This window comes from Entelurus aequoreus, linkage group LG03 (assembly GCF_033978785.1).
Source record: "Entelurus aequoreus isolate RoL-2023_Sb linkage group LG03, RoL_Eaeq_v1.1, whole genome shotgun sequence".
Classification (NCBI taxonomy): Eukaryota; Metazoa; Chordata; class Actinopteri; order Syngnathiformes; family Syngnathidae; genus Entelurus; species Entelurus aequoreus.
The window spans coordinates 10,340,271-10,361,414 of NC_084733.1; the positions used below are offsets into that span (position 1 = coordinate 10,340,271).

Here is a 21,144-nt window from a genome sequence, read left to right on the forward strand (position 1 = left end):
ACTAGGATCCCTCTTTATGTTTGTGAACTTTATAGTCTATACCAGGGGTGTCAAACTCAAATACAGAGTGGGCCAAAATTTAAAACTGAACAAAGCCGCGGGCCAAGGTTGAACAAATTAACCTTTTAATAGGGACCCAAACAAGTTTTGCATTGAATATTGAACAAGCAAGGCTTATATAACTTTATAGTGACATGCAAAATCGAGTTTCTAATAATAATAAAAATATATCAATGGCATATCAAATATAATTTAAATAAAAATTGAATTCCTCTTTTCTATTTGCAGCCTTCTGAGGTAAATATCAACATTAACTTTTTCCACAGGCTAATACATTTGAAAATAAAATAACAATGAATAAACCAACCATTCAGGACTTTAAACTGCTCAGTTTGCAACACACTGATCTAATCTGATGTGCCCAAGCCAGATAGCTGGCATCTTTTCTTTGATGCTAGTTCATTAATGTCGGGGCTCAGGCTTTGAGCTGAGGCAACCTTCATTATCGAACGAAGGTGTTCATCAGTCATTATATCTCGTAGTCCACCCGGACCACAGCCTTGGGGGCATGCCTTAAAGGCACATCCTTTAATGTCCTCTACGAGCTGTCGTCACGTCCGCTTTTCATCCATTCTAACAACGTGCCGGCCCAGTCACAAGATATGTGCGGCTTCTGTACGCACACACACGTGATCAACAGCGGTACAGGTTACACTGAGGGTAGCCGTATGAACAACTTTAACACTGTTAGAAATATATGCCACACTGTGAACCCACACCAAACAAGAATGACAAACACATTTCGGGAGAACATCCGCACTGTAACACAACATAAACACAACAGAACAAATACCCAGAATCCCATGCAGCCTTAACTCTTCCGGGCTGCAATATACTACCCCGCTACCCCCAAACCCCGCCCCCCCCCCTCCGTGCGTCGGTTGAGGCACATATATATATGTGCATTGCAAATTGATGCAATCATCACATGACTTTACACTTAATATTTGTAGTATTAATATTCAGTATGATGATGATGATGATGATGTAACTAGTTTTACAACACAGATGCAAATATGAAACGTTTGATGCCTATGTGACACGCGTGAGACGAAGGAAGGGAGTTGTTAGAACATTTCCACGTTCAATGTACAACGGAAGACACTTCATGCTATAATGATTGAAATGAGAAAAATCCGGACAGACCTCTGGTATGTACCATAGCAACTATTGTTGGTTTCAATGACTGTAAATATCAATACTCATTGTTATTTGCTAAGGATTGTACGATGTTTAGTGTAAGTAGTATTTTCATGCTTTTCCTCTTTGATTTGAAGGTCATCAACCTAACCTAGGAAATGAATAAACCTGAACCTGACACCCAGCAGGCACAAGACATTGATACAACGTTGATTACACGTACATGTCCTATAAAACTGACTTTGAAACAATATTTGTAAATTGAGAAAACGAATGTTGGATCCACGTTGTTGGTTGGGAAATGACCAAATTCCAATGTCAAATCAACGTTAGAACTCATCGTTGTCAAAAAGCATGTTGTTTCAACGTTGTATTTGTGTTGTAGAATATTATTTGGGAAATAACAACATTTCAATGGTCAAATCAATGTCACAACCTGACATTGGTTAAACATCGTTAAAAATCATCTAGTTTCATCGTTGTATTTGTGTTGTAGAATATTGGTTGGGAAATTACCAAATTCCAATGGTCAAATCAACGTCAGAACCCGACATTGAATAAACGTTGTCAAAAAACATGTTGTTTCAACGTTATGTTTGAGTTGCTCAATGTCAGGATCTAATTCAACAAGTTCTCAATGTTGCTTCAATGTCTTGTGTCTGTTGGGCAGGTAAATAGTTTATGTGTGAAATAAACTCAAGAAAATCTACTGGAGTGGAGTTGATGAAAGTGGCCTCTATGATCATCTAACTGACTATTCAACTGGTGGTTCGAAGGGACAAAATTGGCCCGGGCATGGTACAAAATTGTCCGATCCGAATTCAGTTCGAAACCAGGAAGGAAAACATTTTTTTCAGCAAAGTCCTTTAAACAGTGGAGTGTCCCTGTCGTTCAGAGGAACCTGGACCACTCCAAACAAATGTGCAGATCCTTGCATTGACATCTAACCTTGCTAGCAAACATGGAACACTGGAATCCAAACTTGTGACTTACATAACCTCGAGGCATCTCTTTAGGCAAGGCAAGGCAACTTTATTTGTACAGTATAGCGCTTTTCATACACAAGGCAGACTCAAAGTGCTTCACAGACAACAAAGTGAAATGAAAGAAAATAAAAGCAAAACTAAAATGCAGACAATAAACATAAAAACAGTGCGGACGTTAAAAGTTAAAAGATTTAGTTGAAAGCTAAGGTGAACATAAAAGTCTTCAGTCTAGTTTTAAAAGTGGTCAGAGTTGGGGAGAGTCTGACATCTTCAGGAAGTTTATTCCAGCTATTTGTTGCATAGTGACTGAATGATGATCTCCCTTGATTTGAGTTTACTCTGGGAACCGCTAACAGATTGGTCTCAGAAGATCTTAGTGATCTAGAGGGCTTATATAGTATCCGTGATATACTAGACCATGTAGTGATTTATATGTGAGCAGGAGGATTTTGAAATCAATTCTCTGATGTACAGGGAGCCAATGTAAGGATTTAAGAATTGGTGTAATGTGCTCACATTTTTGGGTCTTTGTTAGAACTCTAGAAGCAGCGTTCTGAACAAGCTGTAGCTGCCTGACAGTTTTTTGGGGAAGACCTGCAAGGAGACCACTACAATAGTCTAGCCTACTGGTAATAAAGGCATGTACAAGTTTTTCAAAGTCTTGAGCTGACATGAGCCCTCTAAGTCTTGTTACATTTTTGAGGTGATAGTAGGCTGATTTTGTTACTGATTTGATGTGACTGTCGAAATGTAAATCAGAATCTAAAGTAACCCCAAGATTTCTGGCTTTATCTGAGGTTTTCAGGGACAGTGATTGAAGGTGTTGGACGACTTTAAACCTTTCTTTTTTAGCACCAAAAACAATTATCTCAGTTTTATCTTCATTTAGTTGTAGGAAATTTTGGCACATCCAGTGTTTGACTTGCTCAATGCACTGGCACAGAAGATCTATGGGGCGATAGTCATTTGGTGATAGCGCTACATAGATTTGGGTGTCATCGGCATAGCAATGATGGTCAATGTTATTATTTTGCATGATTTGTCCTAGTGGGAGCATATAGATGTTAAATAAAGTCGGCCCCAAGATTGAACCTTGGGGGACTCCACACGTTACGTTGGTTGGTTCTGATACAAAGTCACCAATGGAAACAAAATAGTTCCTATCTTGTAGATATGACTTGAACCAGCTTAAAACTGTGCCTGAGATCCCCACCCAGTTTTCCAACCTGTCCAAAAGTATTGAGTGGTCGACAGTGTCAAATGCAGCACTGAGGTCCAATAGCATTAATACTGAAGTTTTGCCAGAGTCTGTGTTTAGAGCAGGGGTCACCAACGCGGTGCCCGCGGGCACCAGGTAGCCCGTAAGGACCAGATGAGTAGCCCGCCGGCCTGTTCTAAAAAATAGCTCAAATAGCAGCACTGACCAGTGAGCTGCCTCTATATTTTAAATTGTATTTATTTACTAGCAAGCTGGTCTCGCTTTGCCCGACATTTTTAATTCTAAGAGAGACAAAACTCAAATAGAATTTGAAAATCCAAGAAAATATTTTAAAGACTTGGTCTTCACTTGTTTAAATAAATTAATCAATTTTTTTACTTTGCTTCTTATAACTTTCAGAAAGACAATTTTAGGGAAAAAATACAACCTTAAAAATGATTTTAGGATTTTTAAACACATATACCTTTTTACCTTTTAAATTCCTTCCTTTTCTTTCCTGACAATTTAAATCAATGTTCAAGTAAATGTATTTTTTTGTATTGTAAAGAATAATTAATACATTTTAATTTAATTCTTCATTTTAGCTTCTGTTTTTTCGACGAAGAATATTTGTGAAATATTTCTTCAAACTTATTATGATTAAAATTCAAAAAAAATATTCTGGCAAATCTAGAAAATCTGTAGAATCAAATTTAAATCTTATTTCAAAGTCTTTTGAATTTCTTTTAAAATTTTTGTTCTGGAAAATCTAGAAGAAGTAATGATTTGTCTTTGTTAGAAATATAGCTTGGTCCAATTTGTTATATATTCTAACAAAGCGTAGATTGGATTTTAACCTATTTAATCAAAATTCTAAAATTATCTTAATCAGGAAAAATTACTAATGATGTTCCATAAATTCTTTTTTTAAGTTTTTCTCCTCTTTTTTTCGGTTGAATTTTGAATTTTAAAGAGTCGAAATTGAAGATAAACTATGTTTCAAAATTTAATTGTCATTTTTTTCGTGTTTTCTCCTCTTTTAAACCGTTCAATTAAGTGTAAATATCATTAATTATTAATAATAACATAGAGTTAAAGGTAAATTGAGCAAATTGGCTATTTCTGGCAATTTATTTAAGTGTGTATCAAACTGGTAGCCCTTCGCATTAATCAGTACCCAAGAAGTAGCTCTTGGTTTCAAAAAGGTTGGTGACCCCTGGTTTAGACGGATGTCATTTATGGCTTTAAGAAGGGCCGTCTCTGTGCTATGAAGAGGTCGAAATCCTGACTGGAAGTTGTTGTGGCAGCCAGTAGAAGCCAAGAAGTGATTTAGTTGTTGGAGGACAACTTTCTCAATTATTTTACTTATGAATGGTAGATTTGAAATTGGTCTGTAGTTGTTGATAACAGAGGCATCTTTAGGTCCTCTACTTATTCAGTTGTACTGGTAGGTTCTCCCTTTTTCATCATTTGGGCTTTTTCAACTGGAGGCCCACGAGTTCTGTTCAAAAAACTTGAGACTCACATTTTGTTCAGAAGGTCTTGCTCCTGTATGGAAATCAGTGTCCACTGTAAAGGTCATTGGCTCTACAGAACATACAAAAACGACTAATAGCGAAGAGAGGAGTCAGTCAATCAACCAAAAATGATTTAAATAGCCATTCATCACAAGTGTCTCACAGGGCTTTACAAACTCACAACGACATCCCCGGATTTACACTCACATACAGGCGAGGAAAAACTCAAAAGACCCCAGCTAAGGAAAAATTAGAAACCTCGAGAAGGGACCACAAATGTAGGGATCCCCCTCATAAGTGATCGGGTGCAATGGATATTGAGTGGGTATAAATCAGGGGTCACCAACCTTTTTGAAAGCAAGAGCTACTTCTTGGGTACTGATTAATGCGAAGGGCTACCAGTTTGATACACACTTAAATAAATTGCTGAAAATAGCCAATTTGCTCAATTTACCTTTAACTCTATGTTATTATTAATAATTAATGATATTTACACTTAATTGAACGGTTTAAAAGAGGAGAAAACACGAAAAAAATGACAATAAAATTTTGAAACATAGTTTATCTTCTATTTCGACTCTTTAAAATTCAAAATTCAACCGAAAAAAAGAAGAGAAAAACTAGCTAATTCGAATCTTTTTGAAAAAATTTTTTTATGGAACATCATTAGTAATTTTTCCTGACTAAAATTAATTTTAGAATTTTGATGACATGTTTTAGATAGGTTAAAATACAATCTGCACTTTGTTAGAATATATAACAAATTGGACCAAGCTATATTTCTAACAAAGACAAATCATTATTTCTTCTAGATTTTCCAGAACCAAATTTTTAAAAGAAAATCAAAAGACTTTGAAATAAGATTTAAATTTGATTCTACAGATTTTCTAGATTTGCCAGAATAATTTTTTTGAATTTTAATCATAATAAGTTTGAAGAAATATTTCACAAATATTCTTCGTCGAAAAAACAGAAGCTAAAATGAAGAATTAAATTAAAATGTATTTATTATTCTTTACAATAAAAAAAATAAATTTACTTGAACATTGATTTAAATTGTCAGGAAAGAAGAGGAAGGAATTTAAAAGGTAAAAAGGTATATGTGTTTAAAAATCATAAAATCCTTTTTAAGGTTGTATTTTTTTCTCTAAAATTGTCTTTCTGAAAGTTATAAGAGGCAAAGTAAAAAAAAAAAAGAATTTATTTAAACAAGTGAAGATCAAGTCTTTAAAATATTGACTTGGATTTTCAAATCCTATTTGAGTTTTGTCTCTCTTAGAATTAAAAATGTTGGGCAAAGCGAGACCAGCTTGCTAGTAAATAAATACAATTTAAAAAATAGAGGCAGCTCACAGGTAAGTGCTGCTATTTGAGCTATTTTTAGAACAGGCCGGCCGGCTACTCATCTGGTCCTTACGGGCTACCTGGTGCCCGCGGGCACCGCGTTGGTGACCCCTGGTATAAATATTGAATTGTTCAATTACAATAGATAATGTGGGAGTCCAGTCCATAGGAAAGTCAACAGATAGTAGAACAAATGACTGATGACTGCATCTGAAGTAAACAAGTTACATCAACCACCTTAGTAACTGCCAAAAAAGAGAGGACTTAAAGGTGTGCCTTGAGGAACACCACTAGTATAACTAAAGAAGTAGAACAAATGCATCTGAAGTAAACAAGTTACATCTTAGTAACTGCCAAAAAAGGTAGGACTTAGAGGTGTCAAAAGGACATGCCAATGTGGTCCAAGTTCCTCTATACAACAGGAACACTACCGTTTTTAGGAATTTGGTGCTAAATGGGCTGTTTGCGTCCCAAGTTTTAACTCGGTATGGTGTCAGTCCAGCGCTGGACTTGGTTAGAAGTGAATAGTCCTGCCGTACGTGCTACAATGATCCTTACCCTAGATTTGTCCCAGACATACTATAATAGCTAACGCGGGTGAGGTCACATAAATGGTTTCTTCCAAAGCCCTGCATAGCATTTAAGTGGTTGGCTGCTGCTTGGACATAAAAATGAAAACTGTATCTGCCTTTTTGTTTTTCCAGCTCTGCATGGCCCGTTCGATTTCCCAAAAGGTAAGACCTGCTGATATTGTGGATTGCAAATTGCTCTCTTCCTCCTCTTAAAAGTACCCTATTTTTCGGACAATAGAGCGCGCCCGTATATAGGCAACAACCACTAAATTTTAGGGGAAAATATTTTTTTCCATATATTAGCCACACCGGACTATAAGCTGTGCGTTGCGAAATGAGTTATTTACACGGAAATATTATGTAAATGTTTATTTACATACCTTTAATTGTTTACAAATGGTGCCTGTAACACGCCAGTAAAACGGCCGATCAAACAAAACAGAAGTCATGGTCATGGACCCACTAGCTGTGCAAGCTAGCTCTCCAATCAGCTAAACAGACTCAATAACTCCACGGTGACGTTTTGGGGAAGTTACTGAGGAATTTGTGAAACTGAAACAATACAAAAAGAATGCAATCCATCCATCCATCCATCCATCTTCTTCTGCTTATCCGAGGTCAGGTATGGGGGCAGCAGACTAAGCAGGGAAGCCCAATCTTCCCTCTCGCCAGCCACTTGGTCTAGCTCCTCCCGGGGGATAAACCAAGGCATTCCCAGGCCAGCCGGGAGACATAGTCTTTCAAACGTGTCCTTTGTATTCCCCGTGGCTTCCTACCGGTCGGACATGCCCGAAATACCTCCCTAGGGAGGCGTTCGGGTGGCATCCTGACCAGATGCCCGAACCACCTCATCTGGCTCCTCTCCATGTGGAGGAGCAGCGGCTTTAGACAGAGCTTCTCACCCTATCTCTAAGGGAGAGCCCCGCCACCCGGCGGAGGAAGCTCATTTCGGCCGCTTGTACTCGTGATCTTGTCCTTTCATTCATAACCCAAAGCTCATGACCATAGGTGAGGATGGGAACGTAGATCGACCCGTAAATTGAGAGCTTTGCCTTCCGGCTCAGCTCCTCCTTCACCACAACGGATCGATACAGCGTCCGCATTACCGAAGACACCGCACCGATCCGCCTGTCGACCTCACGATCCACTCTTCCCTCACTCGTGAACAAGACTCCGAGGTACTAGAACTCCTCCACTCGGGGCAAGATCTCCTCCCCAACCCGGAGATGGCACTCCACCCTTTTCCGGGCGAGAACCATGGACTCGGACTCGGAGGTGTTGATTCCCATCCCAGTCGCTTCACACTCGACTGCGAACCGATCCAGTGAGAGCTGAAGATCTTGGCCAGATGAAGCCATCAGGACCACATCATCTGCAAAAAGCAGAGACCTAATCCTGCAGCCACCAAACCCGATACCCTCAACGCCCTGACTGCGCCTAGAAATTCTGTCCATAAAAGTTATGAACAGAATCGGTGACAATTCAACTTCATTTCTTAATAACTTAGAGGAGTCTAAACATGTTAGACACCGAGGGCGAGCAGAAGCAGGCATGCTAACAATAGACGAGATAGCTAGAAAGAAGAGAAGAAGTAAGCACTTAGTAAAGTTTTAAGAAGTGTAGAAGAAGCGTGTTGCAACAGAAAGTAAGCAGCTATCATCAGGAAGTAGATTAACAAGAGTGCAGCGAGAGAACAAATGTTGGTGTCCATAAATCGGTCCATTAAAATGTTTTTATTAATGTTTACCAATTCAGAGAATAAAACTCTGGACACAGGATGACTTTGGGGGCAAAGGGGATTTAAATGAGTTCAGTTCTAAGTTCTAAGTTCATCGACGGCTTGTTCCGCTAATGAAATTGTGGAGGGGGGCGTGGTCTGCGGGCCTGCCGCGGAGCGGGGTGTGGAAGGACCGGCCTCGAAGCGCAGCTGGCAGGTGATTGGATTACCCAGCTGGGGCTGATCATCCAATCACCTACCATGCTTATTAGCAGCAGCCGGACCGAGACACGGGTGGTGGAGTTGGAGCGAGAGAGAGACAAGCTGGAGAACAGAGCGAGACACACTCTAGAGAGCAAAGCAGAGACACGCCGGAGTGAAAAGTCCTAACTATATACGGCTGAAAAGCAAACCATACTGGTGTGCCAGTGTGTGGTGGTCAGGAGAACCCACTAGAGGGCAACGTCTACAGAAATAATCATCTGATTTAAAGCATCCTTCTCCTTTTGCAGCTATTCTCAGCTGGTAGCTGATTGGCCTCTGACGGTGCTTGCGGTTTGCACAGCGCTGATTGCCGTCTGCGCCCTGCTGGCTTTCATGCTTGCCAAACCTCCCGACTTCAGAGACTCGAGTAAAGTGAGTACAGCACCCACATAGTTTTCTGTCTGGATGTCAAACTTGTAGGGCGCTTGTGTAAAAAGTCAGTGAAATGATCCACAATGCAAGGCTGGAAGGACACCACACCCACAACCGAGTTAGTTCAAAAACTTGAGAGACAAAACATTTTTGCAGCAAATTCCTAAAAACAATCCAGTGCTCCTGTTTTAGAGAGGGACTTGGACCACGTTAGCAGGTCCTTGCATTTACATTTTTACCTTGCTAGCCAACAGGACACTGGGGCCAAACTTGTGATTTAGAATGAGGTGATCCACAAGGCACACCTTTAAGTCCACTACTTTATTTTGCGTAACATGATTTGTAACTAAGGTGTTGATGTAACTTGTTTACTTCAGATGCATTTGTTCTACTTCTTTAGTTATACTAGTGGTGTTCCTCAAGGCACACCTTTAAGTCCTCTCTTTTTTGGCAGTTACTAAGGGGTTGATGTAACTTGTTTACTTCAAATCAATCAATCAATCAATCAATCAATGTTTACTTATATAGCCCTAAATCACAAGTGTCTCAAAGGGCTGCACGAGCCACAGTCCTCGGCTCAGAGCCCACATCAGGGCAAGGAAAAACTCAACCCAATGGGACAATGAGAAACCTTGGAGGGGACCGCAATAGGGGTTCGGTGAGTCGGGCTCAGGGGTTCGGCGGAGGTCAAGACACACCCGACTCATCGTGTAAATACAAACTTCTCCCTATCGGCGTATTACGGATACGGCAACAGCAGAAGTCAGACTGATTTGCAGGTGTGTAATTTGTTGTGAGTTTATGCACTGTGTTGGTTTTGTACTTTGAACAAGGTGATGTTCATGCACGGTTCATTTTGTGCACCAGTAAAAAAAACATGGTAACACTTTAGTATGGGGAACATATTCACCATTAATTAGTTGCTTATTAACATGCAAATTAGTAACATATTGGCTCTTAACTAGTCATTATTAAGTACTTATTAATGCCTTATTCGGCATGGCCTTATTATAACCCTAACCCTCTAACCCTAACCCTAACCAAATAACTCTAAATTAAGTCTTTGTTAAAGTTCAATACTTACAATATGTTCCCCTGGTGTCCAAAAAATTCTAAATTAAGTCTTTGTTACCTAGAATATGTTCCCCATACTAAAGTGTTACCAAAAACATATAACTTTGTTTTGAATTTGACAAAAAATACAACATTTTATTTTTCACTAAAGAAGGGTTCGGTGAATGCGCGTATGAAACTGGTGGGGTTCGGTACCTCCAACAAGGTTAAGAACCACTGATATACACTACCGTTCAAAAGTTTGGGGTCACATTGAAATGTCCTTATTTTTGAAGGAAAAGCACTGTACTTTTCAATGAAGATAACTTTAAACTAGTCTTAACTTTAAAGAAATACACTCTATACATTGCTAATGTGGTAAATGACTATTCTAGCTGCAAATGTCTGGTTTTTGGTGCAATATCTACATAGGTGTATAGAGGCCCATTTCCAGCAACTATCACTCCAGTGTTCTAATGGTACAATGTGTTTGCTCATTGGCTCAGAAGGCTAATTGATGATTAGAAAACCCTTGTGCAATCATGTTCACACATCTGAAAACAGTTTAGCTCGTTACAGAAGCTACAAAACTGACCTTCCTTTGAGCAGATTGAGTTTCTGGAGCATCACATTTGTGGGGTCAATTAAACGCTCAAAATGGCCAGAAAAAGAGAACTTTCATCTGAAACTCGACAGTCTATTCTTGTTCTTAGAAATGAAGGCTATTCCACAAAATTGTTTGGGTGACCCCAAACTTTTGAACGGTAGTGTATATATATATATATATATATATATATATATATATATATATATATATATATATATATATATATATATATATATATATATATATATATATATATATATATATATATATATATATGTATATATATATATATATATACACAGAATTTAGACACCATTCTTGATAGGAGCAATTGTACTGATAAACATTTGTCTTTGGTTTTGCCTGTTTTTCTTTTCAAGGGTTTTGAAACGAGAGGAACTGCCATCAGCCAACGGTTGGTGGCGTTCAACAACCTGATGAAGACATTTTACAAACCTGACAACGAGCAGGCTGCAAGGTAACCTTACTCCGAACTCTCACAGAATATATGTCCACTTCTACCATATTTGCTATTTAGGGTCGCTGCTCGACTAATTTCACATCTTATAAATCTGTAGAATTTTTATAAATCTCTCGTTGGCCGTTTGGAGATGCATACTTGTTAGAGATGTCCGATATATGCGTTAAAATATAATATCGGAAATTATCGGTATCGGTTATTTTATTATCGGTATCGTTTTTTTTGTTGGTTTTTTTTTATTTATTTTTTTATTAAATCAACATAAAAAACACAAGATACACTTACAATTAGTGCACCAACCCAAAAAAACCTCCCTCCCCCATTTACACTCATTCACACAAAAGGGTTGTTTCTTTCTGTTATTAATATTCTGGTTCCTACATTATATATCAATATATATCAATACAGTCTGCAAGGGATACAGTCCGTAAGCACACATGATTGTGTGTGCTGCTGGTCCACTAATAGTACTAACCTTTAACAGTTAATTTTACTAATTTTCATTTATTACTAGTTTCTATGTAACTGTTTTTATATTGTTGTACTTTCTTTTTTATTCAAGAAAATGTTTTTAATTTATTTATCTTATTTTACTATTTTTTTTAAAAAGTACCTTATCTTCACCATACCTGGTTGTCCAAATTAGGCATAATAATGTGTTAATTCCACGACTGCATATATCGGTTGATATCGGTATCGGTTGATATCGATATCGGTAATTAAAGAGTTGGACAATATCGGAATATCGGATATCGGCAAAAAGCCGTTATCGGACATCCCTAATACTTGTCGTGTTTAGCAGCGGTTCTATAACTCTTTTTTTTTTTACCGAGAACCACCTTAATGACCAACATTAAAATACAGTAGCATAGTAGGCTTATGTGTTCATTAAAAACAAGGCAGAGGTTTTATTTCAATCATCAATCAATCAATGTTTATTTATATAGCCCTAAATCACAAGTGTCTCAAAGGGCTGCACAAGCCACAACAACATCCTCGGTTCAGAGCCCACATAAGGGCAAGGAAAAACTCACAACCTAGTGGGATGTCAATGTGAATGACTATGAGAAACCTTGGAGACCTTGGAAACCTTTAACAATGATATTCTATATTTTTGGCCAATGTAATATTACACACAGTTTAAACATTAACATTGAAAAATGAAAGCATGCGAGGGCCATTTTGTTATTTTTCATTTTCGAAACTAATGCAAAATAAATAAATAAAATGTTTTTAACATTTTAGGCTCCCTTCAAGTTTGGTCCCAGTGACCTGGAAATGTCTTAGACTTAAAAATGTTAAAAATAAGTCATGTATATATACTGTATAATATTTTATTATTATTATTGTTCAACTCTTAAATCTCTACTTATCAACTTCACGTCTAACTGTTGATAGAAAGTTTTACAAAAAGAAAAGAAAATTATGCTGTTTTGTTGAAAAAAACAAAACCTTGTTTTTTTAATGGAAAAAACAATTATGCACTACCCCCCCCCCCCCCCAAAAAAAAAGAAAAATGTGCAAAGTGGAATATTTAATGTCAAGTTATAGAAGTCTTAAATGGGTCAATAATTCATATCACTATTGATTATTAATTCATCATTATTTTTGAGCAATTACAGTTTTAAATGATTGGGGATCCACATCAATGTTCAAATTAAGTTCATCCATCCATCCATTTTCTACCGCTTGTCCCTTTTTGGGGTCGCACAGCACTTAAGTCTCTAGAACAACTTCAGATCTATCCGTGTATTGTAAGTTTTCCTTATTATTATTATTTTTGTGTGTGTTTTATACCCTCTTTGTCAAACTAAAGTTGGTTTTGTGTGCGCAAAACTCACATAATATGCAGTATTTCCCCCCCCCCCTCTCCCCCACAAAAAAAATTCCTAGTGAAATATTTAATTTGAAGTACTTTAAGTATCTTAAAGGCCTACTGAAAGCCACTACTACCGACCACGCAGTCTGATAGTTTATATATCAATGATGAAATCTCAACATTGCAACACATGCCAATACGGCCGGGTTAACTTATAAAGTGCAATTTTAAAATTCCCGCCACACTTCCGGTTGAAAAACTCCTTTGGGTATGATTTATGCGTGTGACGTCACAAAATCCACGGAAGTGGTTGGACCCCGTCGAACCCGATACAGAAACCTCTTGTTTTCTTCGACAAAATTCCACAGTATTCTGGACATCTGTGTTGGTGAATCTTTTGCAATTTGTTTAATGAACAATGGAGGCTGCAAAGAAGAACGTTGTAGGTGGGATCGATTGGTGTATTAGCGGCTAAGTACAATACTTACAGCAACACAACAAGGACTACTTACTACGCCTAGCCCGGGGGTCGGCAACCCGCGGCTCTAGAGCCGCATGCGGCTCTTTAGCGCCGCCCTAGTGGCTCTCTGGAGATTTTTCAAAAATGTATGAAGAATGGAAAAAGATGAGGGGGAAACAAATCTATTTTTTTGTTTTAGCATGGTTTCTGTAGGAGGACAAACATGACACAAACCTCCCTAATTGTTACAAATCACACTGTTTATATTAAACATGCTTCACTGATTCGAGTATTTGGCGAGCGCCGTTTTGTCCTACTTATTTTGGCGGTCCTTGAACTCACCGTATAGTTTGTTTACATGCATAACTTTCTCCGACTTTCTAGGACGTGTTTTATGCCACTTATTTTTCTGTCTCATTTTGTCCACCACACTTTTAACGTTGTGCATGAGTGCACAAAGGTGAGTTTTGTTGATGTTATTGACTTGTGTGAAGTGCTAATCAGACATATTTGGTCACTGCATGACTGCAAGCTAATCGATGCTAACATGCTATTTAGGCTAGCGATATCTATATATTGCAGCATTATGCCTCATTTGTAGCTATATTTGAGCTAATTTAGTTTCCTTTAAGTCCTCTTAATTACATTTATATCTCATGACACATGTAATATGGCTTTTAATTTTTTGCGGCTCCAGATAGATTTGTTTTTGTATTTTTGGTCCAATATGGCTCTTTCAACATTTTGGGTTGCCGACCCCTGGCCTAGCCGATGCTTGCCGCCAAACCCACGGATGAAGTCCTTCGTCGCGCAGTCGATCGCTGGAACGCAGGTGAGCACGGCTGTTGATGGGAAGATGAGGGCTGGCTGGCGTAGGTGGAGCGCTAATGTTTTTATCATAGTTCTGTGAGGTCCGGTTGCTAAGTTGCTAAATTAGCCATAGCGTCGTTAGCAACAGCATTGTAAAGCCTTACCAGGCTGAGAATTTTTAACCGTGTAGTTACATGTCCATGGTTTAATAGTATTGTTGATCTTCTGTCTATCCTTCCAGTCAGGGATTTATTTATTTTGTTTCTATATGCAGTTAAGCCCGATGCTATCACGTTAGCTCCGTAGCTAAATTGCTTCACCGATGTATTGTCGTGGAGATAAAAGTCACTTTAAATGTCCATTTCGCGTTCTCGACTCTCATTTTCAAGAGGATATAGTATCCGAGGTGGTTTAAAATACAAATCCACAATAGAAAAAGGAGAGAGTGTGGAATCCAATGAGCCAGCTTGTACTTAAGTTACGGTCAGAGCGAAAAAATATACGTCCATCACTGCCTCTCCAGTCCTTCACTGTAACGTTCCTCATCTACGAATCTTTCATCCTCGCTCAAATGAATGGGGTAATCGTCGCTTTGTCGCTCCGAATCTCTCGCTCCATTGTAAACAATTGGGAATTGTGAGGAATACTAGCTCCTGTGCTGTCACGCTACACTTCCGGTACAGGCAAGGTGTTGTAGAATTTCTGACCTTTTGACCTATATTTCTTGTCTTTTAAGAATGTCCGCTCATTTTCAATACTCTTGTATTTGTGTGCCATTGAATGGACCAGTGGTGGGACAAAAGTGAATATTAAGTCGTGCCAACCTGTCTACAGAATGTGTTGACTGTCTAAAGGATTCGAGTTGTTATGGAACAGATAGGAAAAACAACAAAAGTGAATATTAAGTCGTGCCAACCTGTCTACAGAATGTGTTGACTGTCTAAAGGATTCGAGTTGTTATGGAACAGATAGGAAAAACAAAACAAGACATTGACGCACTCGATAAGGAACGATGACGCACAACAGACATATAAAAAATGGCAGAAGACCGGAACTCGGAAGTGATTTTGGCTTGTGTGTGTCTTGTTTGCTCCGGAGTAACTTGTGGTTTGTCTGCACGGCCAACTCAATTCAACCTGCACTTCTGATAATGGGTAAATAAATTTGTTGTACTAAACTACTTTTGTTGCCTGCTTAAGCTTCGGACAATCCACTACAAGGCTTTTTTTATCAGCGAGCAAAAGTTGCGAACTTTATCGTCGATTTTCTCTACTAAATCCTTTCAGCAAAAATATGGCAATATCGCGAAATGATCAAGTATGACACATAGAATGGATCTGCTATTCCCGTTTAAATAAAAAAAATTCATTTCAGTAGGCCTTTTCGAGTCAACCTTGCAACTTTTTCTCGTAACATTTCACCTGTTTGCTCTTTTATTCTACTGTTTTTGTATTCGGTATTTTTTTTGTGTTTTTTAAGTATTTTTTAGAAAATTCCCATGGGCTGTTGAAAAATTTACTGCGGGCCGAGCCTCACTTTACACACCTCTGCCATAGAGCCGGATCAACTAAAATCCAAATATGAGTTTGTTTTTTTTACTGAAACAAATAAAACGAACATCTTCCTGATGAGGGACAGACTTTGAAATGAATGTAGCTTCAGTACTGCTTTTTTTTATTGATTGGTTGCGTGTTGTGCTTCCGGATTGGTTGAAATAACAACTTCTGCATTAAGTGCAAATACTGTCGCCCTTGTAGGCAATAATTATTGATCTGCTTTTCAGATACCACGAGCTCAAGGAGCACAAAAACCATCTTCACCGAAGAAAACGGGATTCACAACCACTCAGTGAAGAAGGCTTATGCACAAGACGTAAGGTTTTCATTTTTTTTAGGTCAAAATCTTTGAGAGGAAGTCCACCAACTTATCAAGTCCCGGAAATTAGGAGCCTCTTTATGCAAAACCAACATTTTTTCGTTTTTACCTGATGGCGTTTTTGATGTATTTGGGAACCCTATAAGTCATAAGGCACCGGACAATAAGCCACAGATATATTAGTTGTGAAGATGTCAGGTTCAAACACTGATGACATCTATTAAAACAGACTAGAAGCAAGGAATCATGCAGAGACAGAGTTACATTTTGCTCAATTGAGGAAAGACGTTATTTGGGCTGTACTCTAGTTACAGATCCAAACTTCGCTCTAAAGTCTAGTCCACGTGCTTCCTCTATTTAGGAGGTCCCTGGTTACATCGCTGAAGCTGTCGCTGAGGGAAGGGGGTAATCTAAACAGCTCCAGTTAGACACAATATATGATTGTACAAGAAATGCAAATGTGTTGACACTGGTGATATCGCCTTGTCTCTGCTCTGTCTGCGTCACGGCGCTGTTCGGCTTTGGCAGTCAGCAGGCCATTCCTGGACACAGACACTGATACGAGGCTGGCTTGCAATCTTTTGGATTGACAGCTTCGCACAGACAAAGAAAAATACCACTTCAGCACAATTGACAATAACTATAGCAACGGCCCTTTAAGCATAAGAGTTGCGTGATAATAAATACATAATTATTCTAACAGAAATTAGTTATTTACACAGTACGATTCTGTAAATGTTTATTTACATACCTTAATTGTTTCCAAACGGTGTCTGTAACACGGCAGTACAACGGGTGATCAAACAAAACAGAAGTCATCGTAGCATTGTGTATTGCCTCCTTTATTTCACATTTATCCAACGAAGTCAGAAGTAAGCAGCTTCGAGTCCCGGCTTCATACTCCTCCGTAAATAAGTTTAAAATAAACAGAAAACTAGCACATACAAGCTACGGAGTTTGCCTCCAATGTACTTCTTGTGAAAGGTATAAAAACGTGTACGGAAACTAGACAGTGGACAAAAAAAAAGAGCTTAAAAGCCAACCACTTTCTTGTGTTATTGAAAAGACCGGACTTGTTTTCCTCCTTCACAATGTAAATTCCAAGTTGTGGAACTTACCGGCACTACAGTGAATCCTGTCTGATCCCAATCAATGCAAGTCATCAGAATAACTTCTATTCGTGTCTTCAATAACTATGCATTTAACATGTTTAATTTTGTACCTTTTATCTGTTACGATGGGCTTTGCCTGAGTAGAAGCCCAACGCAGAGAATAAATAATAAGCATAATAACTAAAGACGCACACAAAATGTTGTTGTTTTTTAACACACGAGCATTGTTAGCTTTAGCATTATCCCTTGTGTGTTTTTGGCAAAAGCCCATTTGTAGTTATGTAAAAATCTACGACAAAGGAAGCAGGGATAGAAGTGATACTTACCGTCACGGCTTTGGCACGGGACGCAAAATCCGTTCTTCTTTCACGATAACTTAACAGAATGCACACATGGAAGAAACCCATGTCAACAAACACAAAACCTTCATATCACACGTGTTTATTTGAAAGTTTCCGGACAAAGTCATGAGTAAAGCTACAAGTAATGGTTATTTATGTGGACAACTGCTTATGTCGAGGTTCCACTTGACTGTACTCACGTCACATGTTTAAGGGTGAGGCACAATCCACCTCCTGGGTCAGCCAGATAACCTTTTTGTTGTATTTTCACGCAAACATCTCTTGTCATTTTAGTGCCCAAGGTGTGGCATTATTTTTCACTGAAACTGGTGGTCTCGTCAGCTGAGGGGAAGAACCTGTGGAGCATTCAGGCCATCAAATCCATGTGCGACCTGGACAAGACCAGGGTATGTCATCTATGTACCGTGTGTGTGTACCTTGTTGCTATTGCACACTTTTGTGCTCCAGATGTTACTGTTGTGGAACATGCAGCACACAACTTTAATCTCTGGGTTAGGGTTAGGGTCTCTGTTCTTGTTATTTCTGGAACCATACTTGCCAACCCTCCAGATTTTCCAGGGAAACTCCCGAATTTCAGTGCCCCTCCCGAAAATCTCCCGGGGCAACCATTCTCCCGAATTTCTCCCGATTTCCAGCCGGATAACAATATTGGGGGCGTGCCTTAAAGGCACTGCCTTTAGCGTCCTCTCTCACCTGAAAAGGAGACTATCATATATGTCTCCGTTATCCATAGGTTTATCTATAACCCATAAAGTAGGCAGGCACGGAGCTATTTCTCAGCGTGTGTTTATTCCAGCCGGCACGTTAATACACTGACACACAACATCCGGATTCCCATCATGCATTGCTTCAAAACAACGGCAAGTAGTAATGTTCAAAAACATAACAGAGACAAAGCAGAAGAACGTAGAAGAGAAGAGTAAGAAGAAGAAGTATGCTTGCAAGTTCCAAAATGATTGGAAAAAATAATTTCATTTCATCCAGGACAGCTGGAAGGGGAAGGGGTATGTTGCTTGCACATTTTGTAGATCAGGGGCCGTACTTATCAAGCTTCTTAGAGTGCCATTTTACACTTAAGTCCTGAGAATTTGCGAAATTTAGTCCTACTCTCAAACTTAAGAATAAAAGCTTTTTATCAACGTTCTTAAGTCTAAGAATCACTCCTACTCTCCACGATATTTAAGAGACCTTCAGAGGTGTCTTAAGTGGTTAGGAGTTGCCAGCAGGGGATGGCACTGAGGCGAGAGAGACGTGCGCGAACGTTCAGGGAACGGAACAATGTTTTGTTTTTTTTTGATGACGAGCAGCTGATCAAACGGTATCGTTTAGACAGAGCGGATATTATTTTTGTCACAGATTTAATACTTTTCGATTCCTTGTTGATTTCTGCATGTGTCTGCAGTGGGCTAGTATATATAGAGCCACCCACACCAGTTTCAAATTAGTTGCCTAATTAATGAATTGGAAAGAAAATGTTATGACAGTAGCGTATGTGTGTGGCCGTGAGGTGAGTGACGTCAGTGAGTGTGTGGGCGATAGAAGAGAGGGAGCGGTAGCGTGAGTGCCGGCGGGGACTAGTTTGTTTTGTATTATTTTGTAGTTTATTGTCAAAATATACACTCCCATTGTCCACTTAAATATTTCCAAGATATTTCTTTATTCTTAGACAACGGATTCCCTTCCGTGATTGGTAATTTCTATGGACACAGAAATGACGTCACCTAAAATTCCGTTTACGGCACATAGTAATGTCGTAATTCAGCTCTGAGTGTGACACTTAAGATTCAGTCCTACACTTCGCTGAAAGTGTGAGTAAGACGCTTGATAACTAACTTTTAAGTGCAGCTTTCAGCGAACAATTTATTTACTCTTAAGTCAACTCTTAGCAGACTTCTTAGGAGTAATTCTAAGAAGCTTGATAAGTACGGCCCCAGACTTTTATGTGTGTGTATATGTGTAAATAAATGAACACTGATATTCAAGTATTTATTTTATTTATATACTGTATATATATATATATATATATATATATATATATATATATATATATATATATATATATATATATATATATATATATATAAGAAATACTTGAATTTCAGTGAATTTTAGCTATAAATATACTCCTCCCCCCTTAACCCGGCCCCGCCCACCTCAAACCCCAAAAATGCCCCTCTGATTACTTTTTTGCGATATGTTGCTGCCATTAAATTCTAAGTTCATGATTATTTGAAAAAAAAAAAAAAAAGAAGTTTCTCAGTGTGAACATGAAATATCTTGTCTTTGCAGTCTATTCAATTGAATATAAGTTGAAAAGGATTTGCAAATATTCTCTTTTTATTTACCATTTACACAACGTGACAACTTCACTGCTTTTGGCTTTTGTACAATTGATCCAAAAAGTTACTTAAGTAGAGGTAACGGAGTAAATGTAGCGCGTTACTACCCATATCTGCCTACTGGTACCTGTTTTTGTGTGTTTTGGATCTGCATAAGTCCCAAAAATTTGACACAAACCGTTTTGGGATTGGTCCAATCAGTGACATTGCGCCATCTGCATCAGGGGCTATCGGCCATGTTTGGGGGGGGCAATTGGTGTCAAGTGTCCTGGTGGCCATGGTCTGATAACCTCCTGGTGCAGATGTGATAGTGTTTATGTCAGGTTCAAACACTGATGACAGCTATTTAACAAGACAAGAGGCTAATAATTAAACGGAGACAGTCTGATCTGGACGTAATCTGAACTGGACCTGGTTTTAAGAACCCTTTTGAACAATCTGATTTCATTGACAACCCGGTCTGGTGAAGTTAAGGTCCTTTGTTTGTTTTGTTTGAAAGTAAAGCAATTTAAAAACAATTACATAAAAAATAGTGATTAGTGAAAATGTTAGTGGACCAGCACCACACACAATCATGTGTGCTCGAATGACTGTATCCCTTGCAGACTGTATTGTTCTATACTGTAGGAACCAGAAGTTGTTGTTTTTTTAATAACAGAAAGAGACAGCTCCTTTTGTGTAAATGAGTGTGGATGAGTGTGAATGGGGGAGGGAGGGTTTTTCTTGGGTTGATGCACTAATGGTAAGTGTATCTTGTGTTTTTTTTTTAATGTTGTTTGAAATAAATTTAAAAAAAAATAAAATAAAAAAAAATAAACAAGACAAGAGGCAAATAATTAAACGGAGACAGTATTCAATTTGGACTCAATGTATTGAGGAGAGTTGCCCGGACATTGTATCCTTCTACAATCTCCAGCACGCTCTGCCAAAAGATTGTATGCCTCCTTTTATTTTGGACCCTCCCCGACCACATGGCCACGGCTGTTTCCAAAGGACAAAGGTCGCAAAAAGTTCACAGAAAGGGTCGTAAACAATTCACAGAAAAGGTCAGTTCAA

At 38.6% G+C, this 21,144-nt stretch overlaps 1 protein-coding gene across 2 annotated transcripts in view; it reads left to right on the forward strand.

The window, feature by feature from the left end:
• The first annotated feature begins 1,000 nt into the window (after window positions 1-1,000).
• The window catches only part of LOC133646110 (protein dispatched homolog 1-like), a 34,456-nt gene continuing 14,312 nt past the window's right edge, over window positions 1,001-21,144 (forward strand). The window contains exons 1-6 of one of the 2 annotated variants that reach the window (XM_062041131.1): window positions 1,001-1,211; window positions 6,950-6,979; window positions 9,047-9,170; window positions 11,211-11,308; window positions 16,184-16,272; window positions 18,023-18,135. In XM_062041131.1, coding sequence (XP_061897115.1) covers window positions 1,177-1,211; window positions 6,950-6,979; window positions 9,047-9,170; window positions 11,211-11,308; window positions 16,184-16,272; window positions 18,023-18,135 — 489 coding nt within the window. In that variant the 5' untranslated portion in view covers window positions 1,001-1,176. Of the gene's footprint in view, window positions 1,212-6,949; window positions 6,980-9,046; window positions 9,171-11,210; window positions 11,309-14,197; window positions 14,423-16,183; window positions 16,273-18,022; window positions 18,136-21,144 lie in introns of those variants that run through there. The other variant, XM_062041132.1, reaches the window with a different exon arrangement.